Source organism: Pteropus alecto, unplaced genomic scaffold (genome assembly GCF_000325575.1).
Source record: "Pteropus alecto unplaced genomic scaffold, ASM32557v1 scaffold190, whole genome shotgun sequence".
NCBI classification, from domain to species: domain Eukaryota; kingdom Metazoa; phylum Chordata; class Mammalia; order Chiroptera; family Pteropodidae; genus Pteropus; species Pteropus alecto.
In genome coordinates, this window is record NW_006430462.1 from 5,546,000 (window position 1) to 5,571,690 (window position 25,691).

Genomic DNA, 25,691 nt, shown 5'->3' on the forward strand with positions numbered 1-25,691 from the left:
ACTCTCAAAATGAAAAGACAGGCCTTGTACTCTACAGAGTGAGGTTGGTCCCTGGGGACCTGCCTGGGGACTTACATGGGAGCATTGATTACTTGTAGCTGAGACAGGCATTGGTGTTTACTTAGAGAAGTTTCTATCATTGGAACTCAGTGGAACCTACTCTTTGTTAGTGCTGAAGTCACCATCTCCTAAAAGATGCACTGCAGTTTGTCCTGTACCACAAAAGCAACCCTTGGGAGAAAAACATATATGTTTAGTTGGAGGAGAGAGGTTTCTTCATTTTAGCTCCCAACCCCAGCCCCCAAAACACCTCTAATCTTCTAATTGGATTTAGGCAAATGGAACCGTTTGAATGAGGTGCCACTGTCTTAGTGGGTTGGTGGAGATGGGATTGAGGAGATGTGAGTGAGGTTAATGGGGCAGTGTTGTTTGGCTCTGAAAGATTCAGGTGGGTGTTGTTCAGTCCAAAAGCCCCACATAGTGTCCCTGACTCAGCTAGCTTTTGTAGTTCTAAGAGCAACTCAAAGAACATGTGATTTGATACAATTCATCCCATGTTTGGAAAACTGGTGGCAAATGTCCACCCAATAAAGGGACCTACTTTACACTTGAGTGCGGGCAGCACATACACATGCATTTCAGAATCAAAGGGCTTAGAGTAGTGTTTGCAAACTGTAGCTGTATCAGAAATCCTGGAGGAATTGTTAAAACATAGTTGTTGGGATCCGCCTTCAGAGTTTCCCAATCATTAGGTCTGGAGTAGGGCCTGAGAATTTGCATTTCTAACAAATTTCCTAACCATTTTGATGCTGCTGGTCTGGGGAGCACACTTTGAAAACAACTACTTAGAGTTAACTTCCAAAGAGGCTTCATTTCATCACCAAGGCAGGCAGAACTGGAAGAACTGCTTTCCCAGACCTTATTCGAGGTTTTTAGTGATGTCTCAGGACCAAAAGTCTTTTCTGAAACAAAAAAATGTGTGAGTATGGCTGAGACACATTACAGTGTCAAAGCACAGAAAAATCCTACCCTGCTGACCTTTGAATCCATTTGCTTAATTCTGACTTTGCCCCAAGAAGATATCTAAGACCTGACCCTTTATCAACTTGACTTTATTTTATTTTATATCTGGTACCCATCATGTATCATAAATATATACTTGCCCTCAAAGTCAGTCTTACAAATAGAATGTTTTGCAGATAAGGGTGAAGTGAGAGGAGAAAGCACTAATATTTACTGGGCATCTTCTCTGGCCCAGATCTTTTAGGCAATATGAAATGATCTCATCTAATCTTTACAATAGTTCCATGAAGTCTGCATTACATTTGGAAGAAATCGAGGTTCAAAGATTCAAGGATTTACCCAAGAAAAAGACCTTGGAGTTTATGATCTAGGGGTTGACAGTCTCTCCTCCTTGGCACATAATTTCCCTTCAATGATACAATGTTTCTCCTTCAAATCCGAAGACCTTGGAATGAGTTGGGATGTATGCAAGTGAGGAGACCACCATCTATTGAGCATCTACTTATTAAGAAATGTTATAAGTTTATAACATTTGAATCTGTGAGTTAAACATTCCTATCTGTTTTCAGATGAACGATGAAGGTTCAGGGAAGTTGGTTACTTTGTTCAATCCTGTGCTCCTAATTTTGGTGTAGGTGGATATCTCTCCCTGACCAAACAGTGATAGGAATATATCTTTCATGCCAAAGCTTCTAGTCTTCCATGAAGTCTTTTTAAGACTGCCAGGATGTGGATAATGATGATTTCTGGTTCTATTTGACTCCAGCATGAGAGAAAATGGTCCTTGTTTCCACAAGATGCAAAATCAATTCTATGTTATGGGCTTAATTGTGTCCTTCCTCTAACCCCCAAATTCATTTGTCCAAGTCTAACTCCCAGTACCTCAGAATGTGACTGTATTTGGACATAGGGCCGTTAAAGAGGTAATTAAGTTAAAATGAGATTACTAGGATAGGTCCTAATCCAATATGACAGCTATCCTTATAAAAAGGGATTAGGACACAGACACAGAGGAAAGACTGTGTGAAAGATAGGGAGAAGACAGCCATCTATAAGCTGAGGAGTGAGGCCTTAAAAGAAATCAAACTTTCTGACACCTTAACCTTAGACTTCTACCCTCCAGAACTGTGAAAAATTTAATTTATTCTGGTTAAACCACCCTGTCTGTAGTGCTTTGTTATGGCAGCCCTAGTAGACTAATATATCTGTAAGGGAGTCAGATCCTGTTTTGTGTTTTATTCGATTCTGCATTTGTCTATTTGATAGCCATTGATCACAGTGCCAACTATATTAACCATTTTTTTTCTTACTTTCTGTATTCTTGATTCTCTGGCACTTGGGGGCCTTATGGACTGGGGAGAAACTGCCCCTCCAATGGCTAGCCCTTTCTTGTGGATAACAAAGGGCTTGTCCAGGAGCACATCTCTCATATACAAATCAGCCAATCTTGAGTCTATAGCCCCAATCACCTTCTTATCTAACTTTCACACACCAAGCCAATATTTCCCCTGCCCTAAATCATCCCAGGGCCAAGTATGAGGCAACTAGAGACAATCTCAATACTCTCAAACCCACCCAAATTATTCAAACTGGTCAATCCTAAGCTATTTACCTTGCCCTGCCTTGCCTTTTGTGAAGAAACCCCAACAAAGTCTGTGGCCTAGGCCTTCCCCGTGTTCCTTTCTGCCTTCTCACCAACACTGGTGCTCCCCACTTTGGCCCTGCATGGCATGTGGTAACCCCCTCTCTAGAACCTATGAATATAATAAACTTCTTCCTTTCAAGCCTGATTCTCTCGTGGCTGCACCAAGTTTATCATACCACACTCAGCACGTACATTCTTACAACAGATTCCTTCTACTTCTCATAGCCATCTCAAAGGTCTACCAGACACCATCAGATACTGTGTTAATCAGGAACCACACTACTGTTTCCTTAAAAGACCACCTGTCTGCTTCTCAATCTTTCTTCTGACTCCTTCACCTTCTCTTCCTCTTCTTTCTTTTTCTCCATTCTTTTCTTCTCGGTACTCATTTGCCTGGTCCAGCCATCTTACCATCTCCATTTTTTTCTACTTAGTGAACCCAACATCATTAGTCCCTACCTTCACTTTTTACCTATTTCTGACCCGTCTTGAAGCCCACTAACTGGAGCCACCAGGAACACACCTGTGGTCTTGCAAAGCTAGGTTTATTTAACTTGCTGCAGCAAGGGAGAAAGTTAAGCAGAAATACAGCTTCTCATCAAACAGAGAAAGGGTTTGGGTCATTATAGGATTTTGAGGAAGGGTGGAGTTCAGGAAAAATTTACAAGAGGCAATATTTCATTAGGCTTAAAGTAAAGCAAAGAGTATATAAAGGGGTTAATATCCAGCCTAGTGTAGAAAGCAGACCTAGGCTTCCTGTTATTGTGGAAATTCAAAGTTAAGATCAATATGAAATATTATATCTAAAAACTCCTTATCTGAAGCTATGCACCTTGGAAATTGAGGTTGCTTCTCTGTCAGAGAACCACATGACTCAGAACCTCCAGAAATTAGTAAGATATTTTATTTTCACCAATATGATTTTAAATAGCCAAGTTTCTCAGTCTTTAATTTTAGAGAACAACTTTTCAGCATCATGTCCTTGATGTTAATTAACACATGATGTTTTTATAGGCTCACACTCCCTGTCTCTCATTCTCACATCCCAGTTCTGATCACTCCAGGGCCAGGGTCCCGACTCCAGAATTCTAATTCTTAAATACTTCAACTGTACTGTCTACCCAAAGATATCGAAAGGGAAATTTAACTTGTTGAAATAAAATACTTGAATGATGGGATAAATAGCAGAATGCACAGAACTAAACTTAGTGGATGGAAATATGGAGCCCAGGAATTATCTTAAAATGTACTAATAAGAAGTAAAGTGGAAACTGTGAAATAAAACTCAAAAGACATGACCCAGGAAGTCCAACATCCATTTTATTGGAGCTCCAGAAAAAGAGTAAGCAGAATACGAAGAAGGGAGTGATACAAAAAATGGCAAGCAATTGATAACCAGAATATTCAAGGGATTCCTGTGAATCAACAAGAAAAAGACAGGAGGAAACCATTAGGAAAAAGATGGACAAAAAATAGAAAACATCTTCAAAAAAAGAAAATCAGGAGGACATGATAAAAATATGACATCAATAAAATGGTGGAACGGGCCACCCTAAGCTTTCACCCCCTGACAGAAACATTGAAAAATCAGCAGAAACTGTCAGAACCAATTTTGTGAGAACTCTAGAACTTAGATGAAAGCTTATAGCAACTAAACAAAGTGCTAAATCAAGAAAAAGTCACCACAAAATGGTGCCTCTTACTGATAGTGACTATCACCTTCTCTTTTGTGTGGTGGCCATCTTAAAGCAGCAGCAATCATAGGGTGGCCTCTGTTCCCAGGGTGGAACAATTTCCCTGATTGCAGAAGGAGCAGAGCAGATCATATTCACAGATTATTGTGCATGCTTGTTCTAACATGTTTGGGAGACACATGAAGGACTAACACAAGGTGTTCTTCTCTGTTTCACCTAACTCCAAACTCAGACTGGAGAAGCTCAGAAACACCACAAGTCAAACTAACAAAACTCAGATGCCTAAGGCAAAAGATTACAGTCAAAATATATAATAGACTACTTCAGGCAAAATCTGGCAAAAGTGTCTTTGGGAAATTAGGACACTCAAAATAAACCATACATATTGGGCAATTTAGAAAGTCATGTGCATGACCAGGGCAAGACACATGCTCAGAAAAGACTCGAGAAGACTGAAAGCTTTCATCTGAACACTAGGCTTAGTGCAAGCCTGGTTAAGATTTGGAGGGCCCCCAAACAGAGTCAATTTGCAAAGACTTGTAGAGCTGCTGATATTTAAGGAAGTCAATATCAAAACAGTATTTGAGGGACAGAGGAACAAAAGCTAATAAACAGAGGGTTCTGTGACTACATGGACAAGGAATATAGTCTTAGCAATTGTAGTCTGGGAAAGTCTCTAAAATACAAGGAATTGCACACTTTAAATAGATGCATTTTATGGTATATGAATTATATTTTAACAAAGTGATTTAAAAAGTCAGTGGCTTGGTATACTAATGTTTAGTGGGGGATGGCTTTATTTAAGGCATAAGTTAATAATTACCAGTAAATTTATAAAAACGCTTACAATGGGCATTTACAGCTTCCCTCCCCGCCCCTCAAGTATTAGAAAATATTTCTATTTTTCAAATCCTTGAGATGAGTGATAGAAAAATGAGAGGAGAAGTTCGCTGTTTTATAACGAGAAGTTTACTAGGTGAAACAGAGTTGGGAGAGGCATTCCCTTCTAAGTAGAAACCTCTGAAAATAACAGAGAACAATTATAGCATAGGGCAATCTATCAGGTGAGATACAAAAAAAAGAATTTAGACCCAAATGCTCCTAGTTTACACACACATGAAGTCAGCTCACCAGCTTTCTACATTATCAACTCTCTCTTTATTGACACAAAGGAAAAACAAAAGCTTAGTCAGATCTATAGTCATCTCATTGGATAAAATTACTAACTGCTCATCTCCCTTTTGCAACAGAACAAACTCTAAAAAGGAAAAATTAATAATATCCTTTGCTTAATAAATATTCTGGTGGCCTGGAGAAAGTTCAGGCAAAATAGCCATGGATGAAGACTGCCACTATTAGGAGGAGGATGGCATTGACATTCACTATAGACCTCCATAAGGGCTTCTCAGATGTGTCTGTCAGTTTCTTCTCCTGGGCTTCTTTCTCCTCTTTACTCAGCTTGGGGCCCTTATTCTGCAAACCACAGAATAAGTCATAAGCCCTCCTGAGACATCCATGAGTTTCTTCAGGATTATCTGAAACCAAGAAAGATAAACAAGTGATCACAAAACATGGGGAATGAACTCCTGTCAGTGCAGTACAGATGACTGTAAAGAATGATTATGACCACTTCTAAGTGTTAGAGGAATCCCTGAGAAAATATAGATAACTTCGATTCTATAAAAATAGAAAACTATTGCACAGCATAAAGTTCAACAAAGTAAACAAGTGACAAACTGGGGAAAACCATTTGCATATTATATCACAAAGAGTTGAATATCCTTACTGTTAATGGGTTTCTAGAAAAGAATATCAACAACTCCATGTAAACATACTATAGAGATGAACACAGTTCAAAGAAAAAAGACAATTCTTAAACTCACTCAAAAAAGAGAAATTCAAACCACATGGAGACATCACTACACATCTATCAGTGGCAAAAATTCAAAAGTCTCATAATATGCTATATAAGTGAGTCTATGTGGAAACAGGCACTCTCATACATTGTTTATGAGGAAAATGTGATTCAACTCCCATGGAGGGAACTTTGGCAGTATATAGCAAAAGTGCATAGGTATTAATCTTTTGACCCTAAACTCAAACTTCTCAGAATCTATCTCAAAGGTATACTGGCAAGAACAATACAAGGCTATTGTACTACTTTTAGTATTTATGTACAAGGTTATTTGTTGCAGCATTAGGAAATTTAAAACATACTTCAAAATTCAAATGTCTATAAAAAAACCATAATGAAAGTAAAACTATACTTAGAAATAGATGGCAAAGAAAATTCTACAAATTAAAAGCCGTGAGAAGCAGCAAAAACATTACTTCGAAGGAAACGTGTAGCCTTAGTTATTTACATTATACAAGAAGCTGAAAATTAATGAAGCAATACTCAATTTAAGTTAGAAAAAATAACAGCAAGAGAAACCCAAATAATGTAAATGGTAGGGTATATATATGAAAACAGAAAGTAATGACCTAGAAAAAAGATAATAATGGAGAGAATTAACAAAGCCAAAAATTGAGGCTCTGAGAAAAGTAAAATAGACGTCTTTAATGAGATTTATCAAGAAAAAAGAGAAATCACAAAAAATTACATTAGGAATTAAAGAGAAGACATAATTATAGAGGTAGAGATAGAAAAGACAATAAGTATATATTATAAACAACTTTGTGTCAATATATTTATAATGTATACTAAATGTACACACTCCTAGAAATACATAATTTTCCAAAACTGATTAATGAAGAAATGGAAACTCTAAATAGTTCTATGGGCATTACCGAAATTGAATCAATAGTTTAAAGCTTCTCTCTCTCTCTCTCTCTGTCATACACACGTATGCAGAGGCCCTAATGGCATTATTGACAAAATACCAAAATTTCAGTGGAGATATCCTTCCAATCTTATTGAAATATTTCCATAAAATGAAAAAGTGGCTACTTTCCAATTCTTTCTATGAGAACACTATGATATAAATACCAAAACCAGACAAAGTACAAAAATAAAAAATCATAGGCCAGTTTTTCTCAGGAGCATTAATATACAAACCCCAGAGGAGTAGGAGGCATTGACCCTTCCTTCAATTTGAAGAACCAACTCAAACCAAACAATTAGTGTACAGTTTAAGACAACATGTCCTGAAGTGCTAAACTTTGTCAGTGGTTTAAAAAATATCAGGTAAGCAAAGAGCCACGGGGATGGATGCTGGAGAAATTTTCACAAAGAAAATGAGATTAGAACTTAGTTATAAAGGATAGATATTTTTTTCTCTTGGAGAGGAGGTAGAAATATTTGAGGGAGCTTGGTATATGTGGGGGAAAAGTAAAGAAATCTGCCTGAGTGGAATAGTTGGTGTTTTGAAGAGAATAGTGAGAAATAAGGTTGGAGAAGAGATTGAGGCTAGATGCTTAATCACAATCAATCAATATTGATTTGTTAAACATTTAATATGTGGCCAGGGGCAGGAGAGATTGGAATTGATTTTCACCTCGAGTTGGCACACAGATCCATGGATGGATGGTGGGTGGATGGACAGATGGACTGTTGGACAGGCAGATTGAATGAGTAGATTTAATATGTAACAAATTGTCTAGCTTAATGGGAAGGTAAGATTTTAAAGTTTTATTTTATCATATCTAACAGCTTTTTCAGAAACTGAATTTAGTGGCATTAAAAAAAATCCTCTACACCAATTCAGGTACATAGAGTCTCTACCGAATATAAATACCAAATATAAAGCAGATATTACCTTCGTCAACATCATCATCAGCTTCTTCATGTCTTTTCTCATCTGCATCTAAATCGATTCGTTCCTTTGTACTGTTCCGAAGAGCCCAGCACAGGCGATGCAGCTACCCAGAGGCCATTGACAAGTGCGTTAATAATGAGCAAATGTTCACAATAATACAATGGTATTAATACAGCATAGAAAAGTACAGATAAAAACAAAAAAAGGTTTTCTACCACACTCATGCATGAAAACACACTAATCATTTTAAATTATTTCTGTTTTTTAATTCTTCTGATAGTTATTAGAAACTCTTAAATAACATGTTTAAAACTTCTACTTCTGGATTTCTAATTTCGTAAAAGTCAAAGATTTATCTAACTTACACTATACCCTGCTATCATTGTCCTTATCATTCAACTGCTATTAGGTACATCATTATTACTTTCAGTTTGTTTAGTGGTTACTTTTGTAACTTTAAATATTTTCTTAAGTTCCAATTCTGGATCCATCATATTTTGACAGTATCTATGTACTATCATTGAGTTCCAATGGCACCTTATAGCTTTACACATCTGTTTCCCAGTCCACATTCAAACTTCTGTCAACTTTATCATTATTTTAAAACTGTCAAGCTTTATAGAATTTTAATTGTTTTCCATAAATATAATTAAGATTTCCATACTTAATACATTGATTAAAAATTTTGAAGATAAATAGCATTTGTTATTATGTAACTTCTTTGCGTACGTGCCATAGATCAAGGACAACTCTAGATCATCAAAAGGAAATTGCTCCAAGTGTCAAATGGGTTTTTATTTTATTTTATTTTTTATGCCTACAGCATTTGGTCTTCCTAGGTGGTCTCCCATCCAAGTACTACCAGGCCCGACCCTGCTTAGCTTCTGAGATCAGACGGGATCGGGCTTGTTCAGGGTGGCATGACTGTAGCAAATGGGTTTTTGAAATTATAATTCATCATATGCTCAAATTCATGCTTCATTTTAATTGGCTCATATTTGACCCATGACTTCTTTGTATAGATTTACTAGAATTTGTATTTAGCTTTCTTATTTGTTGTTGACATAACAAGCATATGATTCACCTTAGATTCTTAATCTTAGCATTTCTTATACTAAATTTACTTTCTTTGTTAAAATTATATTATTAGGACTCCAAGTACTTTCTAGTTTTGCCAAAAAACGATCATCCTGAAATTTCTTTTTACTGTTTGGTTAGATTATGTCCACAATACTACTCATGACTTTCTCAGAAATGACTGAGTTTTATCAGTCCATTTTGAAAGTTCAAACCTCACAGTATGTTAATGAAACAAACATAATTTAGAAAAATGATCTCATTGGTCCTTCAGACCATTTTTTTCTAAAAATTAATAATAAATTATGGTTAATGGTTATTTCTATAGGCATAAAAGAGTTTAACATTTATATTTACTTCTTTGAAAACTGTAATATGTTTTCTAGTGTTCTTTCAGTGTAAATACAGTGTAAATATTTAGTTATGAATTCTGGTGAAGTGTCTTTGGTAAAGTAATTTAATCCACTTGTGTGGTTCAGGATTCCCCATCCACATATATAATCTACTTCTATTTACTACTCTTCAAATAAATATGCAAATAAGTATTGTTTCAAAGATTATGCATGATGAATGCAAAATAAATAAAAGTTATACATGTAGTAATAAATTCAAACAATATTAGTATATAAGCAATATTTAAATTAAAAAAATGACTAATATTTGCTGGTCTTCTTAGTGCCTCTCCCAGTGATACCTCTTATTTACAGTTTCTGGTATATATGCTTTAAACTTTTCTATTTTCAGACAAATATACATACACATACTTATAAGTGCTTAATTTTTAAAAAGTGATAGTATACGATACTGTATTATGCTATGAGTGTTTCCCCCACTTAACCATATCATGGACATTTAAAAAAGCAAACAAATCCTAAGTGCCTCAGGATTTTGAACAGTGTAATATTCAATGGGCTATTCCACTAGTGACATAAATTTGAGTTGTCTCCATTTTTTTATTAAAAGCTTTTTGCAGAGAAAATCTTTATACCTATATTTCCTGTATTTCTATAAGTATTTCTACACAATAAGCTCCTAGAAGTAAGGTTGTTGACTGACAGGGTGTGAAAATTTTCAAATTGATAAATACTGCTTAATTGCCCTCCTACAAATTATAAAATTCATACACTCACCAGCAGTTTTGGAGAGTGGGCATTTTTCAACAACCTCACCAACACTGGACATATTTACTTTTTTGCCAGTTCGAAAGGCAAAAAGTGTATCTTATTGTTCTACTTTTTCTCTGCCCCCTGGCATTATATGCTTTTTATAAACCTCTGTGTCAGTGTTTGTGCTTCATACAAAATTCTACTTGTTCCTAAACAGGCCCAGCCTAGGTGACAGCTCTGCTTTGAAGTATTTTCCAGTCTCCTAGGCAACACTAATTATTTACTTCCTGGTATCCTATAACAAAGGTATAGATTTACTTTCCAAATTCATTGTGGAGTTATTTGTGTAGGAAACCTATTTCCTAATTCCACATTTTTTAATTCACTGGTGCTTTGCAAATGTTAGGTACAAATTGTTTAGTTGAATGACTGCATAATAATCTCTTAGGTTCCTCCTAGTGCTTATGGTGCTATGATTCTGTTGCCTGGGGCTTGTATACCAGTTGAAGCTTTAGAATAACTCTTATTTTAAAATGGGCATATATCTATTACTCATTACTCACATGTATATCAGGAATGGGCTTTGTTAACAGGGAAACTCCCAGGATGACCAGTATGGAAACAAGAAAGAGAATAATGGCAAAGTACAGATAATGCACTCCACAGATGATTTGGGGACAGTCACTGGCAGCCAAGCAACTCTCCGTTCCATAGACAAACTCTGCAATCATACGAGTGAGGCCCATCACAAGCCCAATGATTAGACCCCAGAAGGCTCCCTGCAAAAGAAACAAGAACAAAGTCAGGGGATTTAGAAAAGATGAGAAGCTTGTTCCAGTAGGCCATTATTATCATCGTATCTGCTTTCTTTACTAAGAACCAACGAATAGCTAACCTTGAGCACAAAGTCACCAAAGTAGGGAAAAGGGGTTAATATGTGTGTTTGAGAGGGGGCCGTTGCTCTCCGTGGTCCTGAAACGTCCTTGCACTATCGATTCTCCAACTACAGGACGCTACAGGTATCCATTGCTTTTCGAAAGTGCGTTATGTACCACTTTGCTTTTATGGAAGATCTACATTAGTACTTGTTTTTTTCTAACCAAAAGAAATCGGAAAATTTTCACTTTTTGGAAAAGGTGAAAAGTGAAAATAGTGTTCAGTATGTTTTCCAGTGAGCCGTTTCAGAGGCCGCGTGCACCAGAGCAACAAAAATGGCCCCACCAAGCTCCTTTCCTGGGAACCACACTCAGCTTCTCAGTATCAAGCTGCCGTGGCTTTGAAGTGTGTCTGTGAGCATCTGTGCTTTACCATGATTTATACTGTGCATCGGTTAGCAAGATGTATGTTAATGTGGAAGCGCTCCAAAAATTTTCCGTATAAATTAACGATAAATGCTTCTTCACTTTATGCCATTTCAGCCTAGGAAAGGTTTCATAGAAACACTCTACTTTCAGATAGTGGGGAAACCTGTGCTGTCTACTCTGACCCAAGCTTTAATTTACCTTGACTTCTATTTTATATATAGATTTAAAGAATATAGATTTTGTAGAATAAACAGAAGTGTGACATACAATTTACAGAGTTGGTATTAGATAGTTATGAAAGATCTATCAAACTTTTGACAATTAAAAGCATTTATTCTCTCCGAGAAGTGGTTGGGGTGGAAACACGTGTCCCCTGTTCTCCTGATCAAGATGTTATGTTTAGGGGAAACAGTATTATATAGAGATTAAGAGTATGAGCTTTAGATGGACGAGCATCTGAGTCTGAACCCCAAGATCCCACTTACTAATATTAATTAACATTTGGAAAGAAAAGCACATGATATTAAGCTTCTGCAACTGTCCCTCATCTGAAAATTATAGTAAGGCTAACACCCCAAAACAATTAGTGACTAAATATACATGGTCTATAATAATCAATCAATTTTAGGTATATCATAATGAAATTTAACATATTTTGAACCATTACTACTGTGGTAGGTTTTATTCTAAGCACTTCACATTTTCAAAATCTCTTTTAGTCCTCACAGCAATCCTATAAGGTAGCACTGCGATTATCTTCATTTTACAGAGAATCAAATGGTTTGCATAAGATCACAATGAAATTAAGTGGCAGAGGCAGGACTGGATCCTGGCAGTCTTACTCCAAAACTTGTGTTCCTCAGCACTGTGCCATGTATGTATATAATATTTTGTAAGAAATATAAAGTCTGTACTGTCAATGTGCACTATATGTTTACACACTTTAGTGAGAATTAGAAATTGTGGCTGACCACAATTGGAATTAGATGGGTCTTGAGTGGTAAAAATTGGGTGGAAAGAATACATTTTTCTACCAGCGAAAGAAATATTTTTTTCTCACTCCAAATATTGGGAAAAAAGCTTCCCAATATTTACTTACTTGTTCATTGACTCTTTTACAGAAGATGGCAAGCAGAAAGACAGCTGCAATTGGAGGCCCAAGATAGCTAGAAATTGCTTCTATGTAATGGAACAGTTGTCCATTTTGAGATACCTGTACTAATGGGACCCACAAAATGCTGATGACAATTAATAGAATGATAAATAGCCTGGGAAGAAAACAAAATGGTTTAAAGATTAGACAAAAGTATTACTAGTACTTCCATTGTGCTTTAGTTCTTTAATGCATTGTGGCCATTCATTGATTTTCCAAAGAAAATCAAGCCCCTCGACCTCATGCCATGCCATGCTTAATGATTATCCATTAATAAAATGCCAATAAAGCATTGTTTGTCTACATTTAGTCATAATAGCCTCAACTATGAGATTAAATATTCATTTACAAAAAATTTTCAAATGTCAGCAATTAATAATTCTCTAATGCAATTTATGCAATGTATCAATGAGAAAAAACACAACACTATTTCTAAGTAATTATTTGTATGATAAAGCAGACTCCTATTTTGGTCTTTTTTCCTAGATTGACAAACACTCGGTTTGCACAGGTAAGAATGAAAATAAACTCTCCAAGAATGCTGCGTGAATTGGCCAGAAATGCTAATTTGTGCATTTTATTACTTGAGTACTTTGGCAGGTAGAAAGAATTGATGAAAATATTGATATGCTATAAAAATCTATTAGAAGCTCTTGGAGTCCAGAGAGTACGACTTTTTAAAACTTCACAATATTCTGTTCTTGTTGTGTGAATGAATGAACAGTAATAATTTATTGGGTTGTCTGTAAAAGGTCATTGCACATGTTGTGCTCACCTGAAACAGAGAGGTGGGGATTGGGAGAACTGGGGACAAGCATTTGGGCAGGAAATTGAGGTCAATGATCCCATTAAGGTTTATAAAAACTCTGCAACCTTGCAATAACTAAATGTGATAAACCATGGGAAGTTCCAAGCACAGAGCCTAGAACACAGTTCAGCTTCAATAAATAATACCTGCTATCATTATTACTGTCATCATTGGAAAGCAAATCATGGGCCTCCTATGTTATCTTCAGTTATTTTCTATCTCACAGGTAATAAAAATCCAAAGTCCTATTATGGCTTAATGCATGACTTCACCTCTGGCTCTTTCTGACCTTGTTTTCTATCACTCTTCCTCACATGCCAACTTGTTCCTCATGTTCCAACCTCACCCCTTGCTGTCCTCACACATACCACACGTGTGAGTGTTCCTTACTGTTTCTCCCCACAGAGCCACAGGGCTCACTCCAAACTTCCTCAGGATTCTGCTCAAATGTCCCTGCCTCAGGGAGGACTTCCTGAGCAGCTGTCTTACATAGCCCCTAACCTTTAATCCTGCTTTAATTTTATCCAAGCATTTTTTTTTGTTATCCAATATAGAATATATCTATTAATTGTCTTCCCACAAAGGTGCAAATCTCATAAATCAGGAAATTATTGTTCACATATATGTACCTTTTTCCATATTGTAATCTGGGAGATAGTAGCCATTTAATAAGAGAGAGAGGAAAAGAAAAACTCATTAATTTATCATCGAGACTCAGAAGGGATTCATACCCTTGGTCATAAACCTATAAGTGAAGTGCTGAATCTTTGGCCTACTGAATTCTAGCTCAACAGTTTCTCCACCAATGAAACACAGATGCTTCCCTGGTCTTCCTCTCCTATAGCATTTGTCCAGAGTCGAGATCTTGATCAATGGAGCCCTTGGAATTTCTCTCTCAAGTGCTTAATCTACCAAAGCAATTGTTACTGTCTTCAACAAAGCACCATCTTTTAAAATAGGTGGTCAGTTTCTCTTGATACCCCATTTCTTAATGAACACAGTTGGTAAACTCCTCTGCAGTAGTGTGTGGATGGCCCTAATATGATACTTCTTTCAGAGAAACTTCTAAAGATGACGTGTTAACAGATGAGAGTTGGTGGGAACTTTATACCCCAAGAAAAACATTGATGGAATTTCATGGAAGATGCGGTTGAAAGAGGGTGTGAGGAGAGGAATAAGAGACACCAGAGGCATTTGAAGGCCTGAAAAAAGCAACTATTTCATTTAAAAGTATGGCCCCACGTCTTGTATTTGGAAAGAGGTAAAGTTGGACTGAATGTCCTTTAATGTCCCTTTATCTTCTCTAGAACTTGATGATTAGTCTATCTGAACCCAAAGAGGAGTAGGCTCTATTTCATTTTTCCAGAGAAATTTTAGACAGAAACCAGGATTCTCTCACCGTCCAGCTATAAGGAGCTCTTTCTCTGATGCCTGCTTTCTAATCTTGGTGTAGAGGTCCATGGTGAAGAGGGTGCTGGCGCTGTTGAAGATGGAGGTCAGGGAGCTCATGAGAGAGGCCAACATGACTGACAGCATCAGGCCTCTCAGTCCTGGGGTCAGAAGAGGCGCAAGTGCTGGTTAGGAATTGGATGATCTACGAGGGCCTTGCCAAGCCAGAATGGTTCAAAGATAAAAGTGTCACCTGGCACATTTACTAACCAATGTGCTTATCAACACATACTATTATGTGGCATTTCCTGCACATTTCCTGGTTATTTGAGAATAATCTAGTATAGAATTTTAGTACTAAATATAAAGTTAGAGATCATTTGCTGAAACTGAAATTTGGAAGAGAGGAAACAGTGTTGTATCATCTTTTTTTGGGAGGAAGAATTCTTGGCTTCCTGGACTTAAGAAACTGGAGAGGAAAAAGCCTAGTAAGTGGTTCTGTTGAAGAAGACTTTTGTGGGCCAAATAAAGGGTTTTGAGATATTATGGCAAATTCATTCTTCGATTCCCTCTGTTTGTTAGTTATGCCCCTAAATTTCATAGGATAAACTGTGGAATGGGGTGGGTGGGTAATGTCACTTGGATCATACCTTCTTCTTCTTGACAACGTTTATATGTGTCAGGGAGGAGAAAGGTCAAAGAAGTGTTAGCTAATCTCTGATGGGTCTAAGGTACAAGATCACCTGGTTACTCCTGAGTTGTATACAACGTGATGTTTTGACATGTATACATTGTGAAATGATTACCACAGTCAAGCTAATTAACATATCCATTACCTCACATAGTTATCATTTTCTTGTTTTGTGGTGAGAATACTTGAGATCTAGTCTCCTAGCAAATTTCAAGTATACAATACATTGTTATTAACTATAGTCTCCATACTGTACATCAGGTCTCCAGAACTTATTTATCTCATAACTGAGAGTTTGTACCCTTTGACCAACATTTTTCCATTTCCTCCACACCCCCAACCCCTGGAAACCATCATTCCCCTCTCTGTTTCCAAGAGTTCCACTTTTTTTAGGTTCCATGTGTAAGCGATGTCATGCAATATTTGTTATTTTGTGTCTGACTTATTTCACTTGGCACATTGTCCTTCAGATTCATCTCTGTTGTTACAAATAGCAGGATTTCCTTCTTTTTTAAGGCTGAATAATATTTCATTACTTATACATCTGTCTGTCTATCTATCTATCTATCTATCTATCTATCTATCTATCTCATCTATCTCTGTCTATCTAATCTATCATCAATCAATCAATCAATCATCTGTCATCTAATCTGTCATATATCTATCGATCTATCTATCATCTATCATCACATTTTCCTTATTCATTCATGTGAGCATGAACATTTCTTACCATTAGGCATCAGTTCCATTACCAGCATTGGGTAGGCATAGTTAGTACAGCCAACTTTAATGCCACAGTGTTTCACACATTCAGAAGGTACGACACAGGCCACTTTCTCTGAGGATAGATTAAGAAAAGTGGGTTTAGTGAGTGGGGCCCACACAGGTAATATCTACAACTGTCAGACACAGAGACAAGTTGTAAGTTCATGCGTGAGAGGAAAAAACATTTGTCTGGAAATTGGAGATTCGAATTTGAATGCCATATCATTAATCTGGTCCATTTTTGCCTAGAATATGACTTCCTAAGTGTCTCACACCTGTAGCTCCCCTTGCACTACCTGAGGGGCAGGATTCTTCTTTGAAGTATGGCTCAGCTAGAGCATTAGAGCAAACAGAGGGAGTTCATTCCATCCTCCAGAAAAGCTGCAAGAGCATAAATCCTTCCAGCAGCACAGAACTCCAGAGATAAAACAACAACAACACCCAGGAAGTTAGTCCTGTGTGCTATCATTTAACCCAGCGTTTTCCACCTACCTCTAAGAAGAGGTGTCACTTGTGATGGTTGTTGGGGTGATGCCCCATATGGGATGATGTCTCACCTCATTGTGGCAGTTGCACAATACCTTTTTCTTGCTTAAACAATATTGTGACAACAGATAGGAAAAATGGATAAAAAAAAAATCACCCTGAATAATGACAATTTAGGATGTTAGCTGCTTTAAATTTTTTTAATTCCTTCTGATCCTTTTTCACAGAGAAATGTTTTTTTAGTGTGTGTGCATAGTAATGGTAATTGTTGAGATAATATTTTGTAGTCTGTTTTTTTTCATAATATAATAACTTTAGCATTTTCCCAAGTTTTGAGACAGTCTTTAGTCTCGTGTACAGTTTTCTGTAGAGAATGTATACAAGAATGTCTTTGGCCATTTCTTACTTGTTGGATATCTATATATCCTTTATTGCTATAAACAACACTGAAATAAGAAGGGATGTTGCAATAAGAAGGGATGCTGGTCACTTGATGTTCATCATAACAAGATTTCAGATAAATAAACTGACGCCCAGTTGAGAAAAGATGAAGTGGATTCATTGTTATTTGATGAGTTGCCCCAATAAAAAACCAGATGCCTCAATTAGCCAAAAATTATTCTGACATATTTCCTTCACTCTTCATAATAAAGAAAGAAAGTTGAATTTAAGGAATATTTTCAATGTTAGCAGTTACTCTCAGTTGACTTAGAAATTAAAGTACCCCAACAACCAAATTCCAAAACAGTGAAAGTGGGTACAGTTCTCCAACCATCTTAGAGGGACCAAGAAGTGATAGTGCATCTCCAGGACATTTCTTGGAGATGGTTTGAACTCAACCACACAGCTTATCTAATTCATATTTTCCCAGTTCTTCCTCATCTGCCTGCATTATCCTCTAGACTTACTTAAATCCAAGCCATTCATGAAAATGACAAAATAGACTCAAATGCATACAAAGAGACAGGCATGCCGTGCAAAGAATATAAGGGAACAGAATGTCAAATATGCCATTTCTTTCTTTCTTTTTTTTTTTTTGCATCTGGTCCTCTGTACAAGGTTATCTCCACCTGGAATTCTGTTTTTACTTCCATACATAATGAGATTTCTAGTTATGAAGGTTTAAATACATCTTAAAACCACTACTCAGAATTCAAGCATATGTAAAGAGGATTTAGGATTCAGGATTTGCCTGTGTACAGGATGCGGCTGATCATTCCTGGCATCACCATGAGGAACATGGGCAGTAGCTTTAGATACCCACACATGATGCAGGCAGCCTTCACGTGAGACATGTTCTTGCCTGATAGGCAGCGCTGCACAATAATCTGTTGGGAAAACACAACACAGTCATGAAGCAACCAGAGAATGAGTTAAAAGAAGGAGAGTGCCTCTTTTCAGAGATTAATGCTATAATATGAAATAGAGTCATGACTAGAGGAGAATAATGAATTTTGGAGTAAAATCAGGACTTGAATCCCTGCTCCTCTTACATGAGTATTTGACATCTGTGAGTTTCAGGTTTCTCATCTCTATATAGGGTTATCTCTTGCAGGACATTCTTAATATTTGGTATAATGTTGTAAGACTCTTGGTACATAAAATTCAATACATATTACAAAAATTAAAATATGTTAACAGCTCCTGGGCTGCATTGCAACTAAAGTGATGTGCTCTTCCAGAGACAAAGCTTCACTACTGATCTTTGCTGCAAGTTGTACCTTTAGTATTGTAGGCACTAAATAAGCCACATATTCATCAGTATCTCTCTATTGTTGGGGAGAAAGTGTCCCCTTGAGAAATCAAGCCCATTGCCATAATGTCAGGCAGCCATCAGAATAGAACCCTGAGACCTTCATTTCTAGATTTCTTCAGAATATTCTGAGGACCTCATTGAATTATGAATAAAATATGATGGTCCTGGGAAAATCAATTCATATAATTTCATAATTTGTATTTAAGTTGTGTAATCTCTTGACTAAGAATTTTCTAGTAAAACAGGATTTCTACCCATAACGTCATAACTTCTTGACATTTTCTTCTGAAGGAATGTCAGAAAATAGGGATTTTTTTTTTCTGCTTAATTCTCTTCGGAGAAACAAATCTATTAGGGATAGCAGCAGTGTCATTTAGTGCTGGTAGAGCAGGTGATTTTTTCAGATAGAGGGCTAGAAGCAGACAGTTGTAGGACAACACAGATTACAGATGAGGCGGGGAGCCCTGTGAGCAGACAAGCAGGGTCAGGCAACAGAACCCAGAGTAAATGTGAGGCCTCTTGTAGGAGGTAAATCAGGTGGCCAGAGGCAAAATATAAATAATGAAGATAGTTCTATAGATCAAGGGTTAAAGTATGCATTCTTTGGTAAATACGTTGCGAAAAGTTTATTATATAAATTTACATAATGAACCAAAGTTCATTGTATAATAAATTTTTATATAATAAAAGTTTATAATATAAAGAAAAAAACTGATCCTGCACTAACATCACAAGTGACCATTGATACAAGATGGGCTAAAATTGTGAAATTACAAGTTTGAGCTGACAGAGACGATTTATGGTGAGGAAAACTTAAAAATAATAAAAACAAATGCCATAAAAATAAATTCAAATGCCATAAAAAGGGACATCCAGAAAAAAAAGATCTTTGAAGTTATAAGTACAAAGGCAAAAATCAAAAAAACAAAAAAACAAACAAAAAAACCACTTCAGGATAAAGTTGAGGAGGTTTCATAGAAAGTAGAACAAAATACCAAGAGATGGAAAATGCAAAGGAAAGATAAGAACACTAGAGAACCAGCTGAAGAACACTAAAAAATACAAGGTCCCAAAAGGAAAACAAAGTGGAAGAAATAAAAGAAATAATACCTCTGCTCCATTTTTCAAGAAATTAATTAATGGATTAAACAGGCTCACACTGGACAATCACAATGGATAAAAATAGATCCATGCATAATAGTACATTGTGGTGAAATTTCAGAATACTGAGGACTAAGAAAAAACAAGTTTCCAGAGAGAAAAGACAGGTCACATCCAAAGGACTGAGAATAACTTCAGACCTCTCAACAGTAATGATGGAAGTCAGGAGAAAATGAGTCTTTAACTTGGGGAAAATTATTTTGAACTTAGAAATGTGTATATAGTCAGATGATCAGTTTAGGAAAAGTTGGAGTAAAGACATTTTCAAACATGCAAATTCACAATAAATTTGTCTCCTATCTTTTTCAAGAACTTACTAGAGAATTCAATTACCCTGAAAGGAGTAAACCAAGAAAGAAGATGATGCAGAATACTGGAAATAGGAGATTTAATTCAAGAATTAGGCAAAGGGAATCCTAAATATGGTTGTAAAGAGGATTGTGGATTAGAATGGATACCAAGCATAAGAAGTGACCTGACAGTTTGTGAGAAGCCAAAGGCTCTGGGAGAAAACAAGAAAAAGAGTTGGTAGAATATTTGATGTGACTGCAAGTATTGAGAGGTGATTTAGGCAACTTGTAGAGGGCTTGGTGTTTAATGAGTAATAATTATTGAGAAAATTTAAAACAAAAAGTTAAGAATTATTTGTTAGAAGAATTATTTACCTAGAGAAAAAAAAGCTAAAGGAAATCAAAGAATATCATGTGACTCAACCATGAATAATAATAATAATAATAATAATAATAATAATTTTAACCATGAATTATTTTTGTGTAGTCACAAAAATGGTAGCACTCAATACTGAACTCACCGAAATTGTGAATTAGATCTATTGGGAGGGTGGGAGGACGGGAGGTATGCTTGTGTGGGATTGAGGATGGAAAGTTGAAAGAGCTAAATGTTTACCTCAACTCTCATGGGAAACCAATAGAAAAATCCTAAAACTGGAAAACCGAAAGAGAACAATATAAGCATTTATTTGAATAACCCGGGGATCAATTATGAGCAAATCCTGATTCAGCGTGTCTGAGTAGCATCTGACAGCATTTATTTTTAATGAGCTCCAAGGTTACACCCATGCCAATGTTTCACAAGCCATACATCAAGTACAAGGATTTAAATAATAGAAATACATATCAAAATATGTAACTGAAGGAGCTGAAAGTGTTTGCTTTTGAGAGACAAGTAATAGTGTAGAGAGAGGGACATCAGTTATTATCACAAGCCTTGTAGAAGTGTTCGACTCTTTAAATAATGTATGTATATATACAAAATAGAAACTAGATGCTTTTTGATGAAAGATAAAAGAACAACATAAATATATTCACATACCACACACACACATACTTTACCTGATCTGTGCACCAGTACCACATAGCTACGATGGTCATTCCAAATATCATTCCTGGCCATGGAATATCCCCAGTGACAGCATCTTGGAAAATGTGGAATGAGTCTTCCTGAGGAGTGTAGCACCTGGAGCTAATCGTCAGGTTGTCCCCATCGACTATGGATGGGATAGCATTCATGTACTTCTCTGCAAAACTCTCATAGCCTCCGACTTCGGCAAATGCTGAAAAGGCATTGTATGAAGTAAAACGTTTCACGGAAATCTAAGACACCCGGTGATCATAATTATTCCTTTATAGTGGAGGTACCCAAGCACCTCTAATCAGCCTGGTCAAATCCTCTGTATTCTCTTCCCAGGATCAATGTCTTTCTCGTACCTCTACTGGCACTGACCATGTTACTTTTGCAAAGTCCATAAAGCAAATCACCCTTCTTTTTATGGTATTCTTGAAAATTTTGATTTAAATAATAGAAATAGCTTTATGGTAGAAATAAGACTGTTATCCAACAGATTGATATTGATATCTCATAATCATCCAGAGCAGAAATAAACCTGAAAATGAGCTAACAGAGTGAGCCTGACGAGATCAGCCACCAGAAAGCCCCAAACTCCTCTGAAAAGGGAAACAACGGCCTCTCTTCCTGACACAGAGCCTGGCTGGTCTGACCTTACACACCCTCTGGTGTTCTGGTACAGTGTTATATTCTACTTAAGTTACAATAAAAAATCTAGAAGTTTAGAAGCAGAAATTGGAGGCAGCAGATTATGTGTGGTGAGAAGAAATAATGAGACTCAGCCCACTGGAAGTGTGGAAAGGCTAGACACGTGTAGAAAAGAACCATAATAGATGGAACCCCCAGAAAGAAGGGTCCAGGCATCTAGGTATAGATTCAAATGATGCAAAATTCATCAGAGTATCATACATTTGTGGAGTTGAGGCTGACATTAATTTACTTATTCACTATTTATCTGATAATAAGCACCAATATGTTTGTATGTGCCAAACATTGTGGTGGGATTATATGCAAAATAAATGTGCAAGGCAGGAACTCAACCTAATGGAAGATACAGACAATACAAGGAAATTGTTCTGATAAGGGAAATATATTTTGTAACAAAAATACATGTGAGACCCGAGAAGATGAGAGAGTCTTTACTCTTAACTGTAAGGGATGGAAGAAATGAGAGGCTTAGAGAGGCTGATGCTAGGGAGTGCATCACCATAGAAGCCAGAAACCAAAGAACAATGAACAAGAATTGCATAGGTCTTCTGGCTAACTAAATAGAAAGTTCACAAGGAACTGATACTAACAGTTGCCTTTGGAGCAGCACTGTGCAATATAACTTTTTGCAGTGATATAACTGTTCTATATCTGTGCTGTCCAATTTGGATACCACTAGCCACATAATTAAGATTTCAAAAAATGGCTAGGCAAATGAGAAGCTGAATTTGTAATTTTAATTAATTTAAGTTTAAATAGCCTTATGTGACTAATGGCATACATACTGTGTCAAAATCACCAACTATCATTGTGGATTTGTTGTCACTGCAGTTCTATCAGTTTTGCTTTATGCATGCACCTTTATGTTTAGGTGCATGCATATTCAGAAATGTATACAGTGCAGCTTGAGTGAATGGAGCATGGTGGCTACAGGACAGGGGAGCAATGAAAAGACATTTATTTGCCCTCTATATTCTTTTTACTGTGTACATGGATTTCTTATACAAAGATAAACATATATTGTAACAAAAGGAAACAAAATTAGCAAGATGTAAATTAAATTCATCAATAGTGCTTGTTGGTATGACTGATGATATTAATAAATGAGAGTCATAAAGGAAACTCCTTTACTAGAGAGAACGAACTGATGATATTAATAAATGAGAGTCGTAAAGGAAACTCCAACCCGTGTTCATATGTTCTAACAATAAAGTAAGTAATATGCTTTAATAATTTTCATCCCAAACAGTCATGATGAAGTAATATTCAGTTATTTAAATTTTTCTAATATTCAATCCTTTATTTTATGAGGAATTTAGGTAAATGAAGGGTTTCTGTACATTGAGTCCAATGCACCGATAATTTTGTAAAATTATCAACCCAATGATACTAATTTTGTTCATTCCGAACACAAAGATATTAAGATTAAACAAGATAATTTACCTGAGCGATTATTTTTTGAAAGAAATTAAGTTTTCCTCCCTCATTTCCTCATGCTGTGATAGTACATCAAGAAAGAAGTTAGGCAGACATTTCAATGTTGTGAATTATGTAAATGATAGAAACATGTGACCGGATAGAACTGGGAGGCAGCAGTAAAGAGGAGATTAACTGAACAGACACTAGTCCCATGATTTCTAAGCCCAGAGCTTTGCTTACACGATCCCTACTTACCGAACCCCATGAGGATAAAAGAACCTATCAGCATGATGATGGTCTGCAAGGTATCTGTGTAAATAACTGAGGCCAAGCCCCCTGTGGAAAGAAAGGAAAGAACTAGACATTTTACTCACGTGCCCTCATCTATTTGCCTTTACCTCTAGGTTCTCCTCTACTCAAACCCTGGAAATGACTCGGCAGAAAACATATAAAAAGCTTTCTGGCTGGGCCGAAAGCTCCTCTTGGCTAAGTTGTTTTTTCTGTAGAGTGGGAACATACTGTTTTTTTATTTTTTTCCAATAATGGAGTACAAGATGTTGTTGTTGACTTGTGTTTTGCTGCAATGTTGTATAAATAACAACTTCTTTTTCAACTCTAGACTCACAAGATTCTTAGTCAACAAGATATTTCCTTTATGAGAGTGTCATGAAGAAACAAGAGTGATCCTGAAAACAGGAGATTCATGTCTCACTTATTCTGAACTTAATGAATTTTGAAAATTTATTCAACTTAGCAACCATATTCCGAAAGAATTCAACTTATTCAGCTCCCACTTATTTAATGTATGAAAATGGCTCCTTGATTGTTCAAGCTTTTACTTTTCTTTATTTTTTCCAACTGAGCTGATATAGTTTGCTTTTCATAAATTAGTATGCATGAGACACTATACTGATGTATCTGGTTCATGAAAGCCTTCTTGGACTGTTGCCATATAACTTCTTCCCACAACTAACCTACTGCTCCAGTTCTCCTCTCCTGGTTCTGCCATTCAGAGCCCACCCCATGCCCTGGCATCCTGTATTCATTTGTGTTCTGCCTTTGATTTGCCAGTCTCGTGTCTGAGCTGCTATTTCATCCTGACCTTCCATGTGTAGGATACGCTGGATTCCAAATGCCCAGATGGGTACTGAAACATGGATGAGCCAAATTAGCATTTTCCAACTCCACTCACCATATCACTATCCCTGATTAAAGTGCTCATACCTAATACTGAGGATTTTGTTTCCTTTGCTCTGTTGTGTTTCTAGGCTGTGCCTGACTCTCAAAATGGGAGGAAAAATATCATTACCTTAGCAATGACAAGGCAAACAATGAGATTGCTAATTGCAGGTTGGGGTGAAATGAGCAGAGCTAGCATGTCTAAGCTAAACATGCAGCAGACTTACCAGTGATCGTGTAGATAGCAGTGATAGCCAAGAGGCTGATGATCGCCAGGTAAAGGTCTAACCCCAGGGACAATTTGATGAATATGGCTCCAGAAAATATGTCTGACTAAAAGGGAATAGCCAGAATAAAAAAGAAATATGTGTTGCATTACTTAGCTTTTCACTGATGATTTCCCACTAATATTTACTGTAGCTGCACATGCGATCTCTGCAATCCGGTTATGAAATCCTTGGAAGACACATCTCATCCTTAGAGGATCAATTATTGAACTGACCATTGAGAGGAATGATGAGTGAGTGAATGGAAAGTGAGAAAAATCTACAATAGAGTGTGTGTAGACTACTCTTTCATGATTTTCACCACAGAGTAGTAGATAGAAGAGTCACAGAATAAGGAATGGTTATTGTTAGAAAGGAAGATTCCTGAGCATGTTTGGGGTAGTAGAAAGTTAGAGGTAAAACATGATGGAGGGGACACTAATTATGAAGCAACTAGCCAGAGACATTGAGGTGAAATGTGATCGGGAGTAGGCATAGGCAGAAGGGTTGGCTTTTGACAAAAGGAAGACTCTTCATCTTTAGAGTGGTGGGCAGAAGGAAAAAATGGCATGAGGGGTATAAGTGGTTCCTGCCTAAATTTTTTAGGTAAAGCGGGAGATGAGGCTTTCTGATAAGAGGCAGAGGTCCAGAAACTAAAAAAGTTGTAGAGAGTTTGGAATAGTCATCGAGAGGACCAGGGAAAATATCATTAAAATAACACAGACAAAAAAATGATTTCTGATGTTTAGAAATCGTTGAAGTTTAGATGTCAGCAGAGACCCTGAGATCATGTCCACCCAGCTCTGCCAGCACCCCTGGATACCCAAAGAGTGCTCCTAGCTTCCCTGATCTTTCTTCAACACAACTTGTGCTGGCCTCACTTGGATATGCCCCTTCAACTCTGAACCTACCAGACTCCATATCAAAAATGAAAAATT

At 36.8% G+C, this 25,691-nt stretch overlaps 1 protein-coding gene and 1 pseudogene across 2 annotated transcripts in view; both read right to left on the reverse strand.

Annotated features, from left to right (window-relative positions):
- Positions 1 to 5,682: 5,682 nt before the first annotated feature.
- LOC102879704 (solute carrier family 5 member 4) overlaps positions 5,683 to 25,691 on the reverse strand; it is a 31,049-nt gene continuing 11,040 nt past the window's right edge. The window contains exons 6-15 of one of the 2 annotated variants that reach the window (XM_006904955.1): positions 24,715 to 24,820; positions 23,564 to 23,644; positions 21,169 to 21,389; positions 18,092 to 18,227; positions 16,379 to 16,486; positions 14,968 to 15,118; positions 12,707 to 12,875; positions 10,867 to 11,082; positions 8,121 to 8,223; positions 5,683 to 5,897 (exon numbers count right to left, since the gene is read on the reverse strand). In XM_006904955.1, coding sequence (XP_006905017.1) covers positions 5,683 to 5,897; positions 8,121 to 8,223; positions 10,867 to 11,082; positions 12,707 to 12,875; positions 14,968 to 15,118; positions 16,379 to 16,486; positions 18,092 to 18,227; positions 21,169 to 21,389; positions 23,564 to 23,644; positions 24,715 to 24,820 — 1,506 coding nt within the window. Of the gene's footprint in view, positions 5,898 to 8,111; positions 8,224 to 10,866; positions 11,083 to 12,706; positions 12,876 to 14,967; positions 15,119 to 16,378; positions 16,487 to 18,091; positions 18,228 to 21,168; positions 21,390 to 23,563; positions 23,645 to 24,714; positions 24,821 to 25,691 lie in introns of both variants that reach the window. The other variant, XM_015590715.1, reaches the window with a different exon arrangement.
- LOC112481083 lies at positions 8,935 to 9,052 on the reverse strand (annotated as a pseudogene).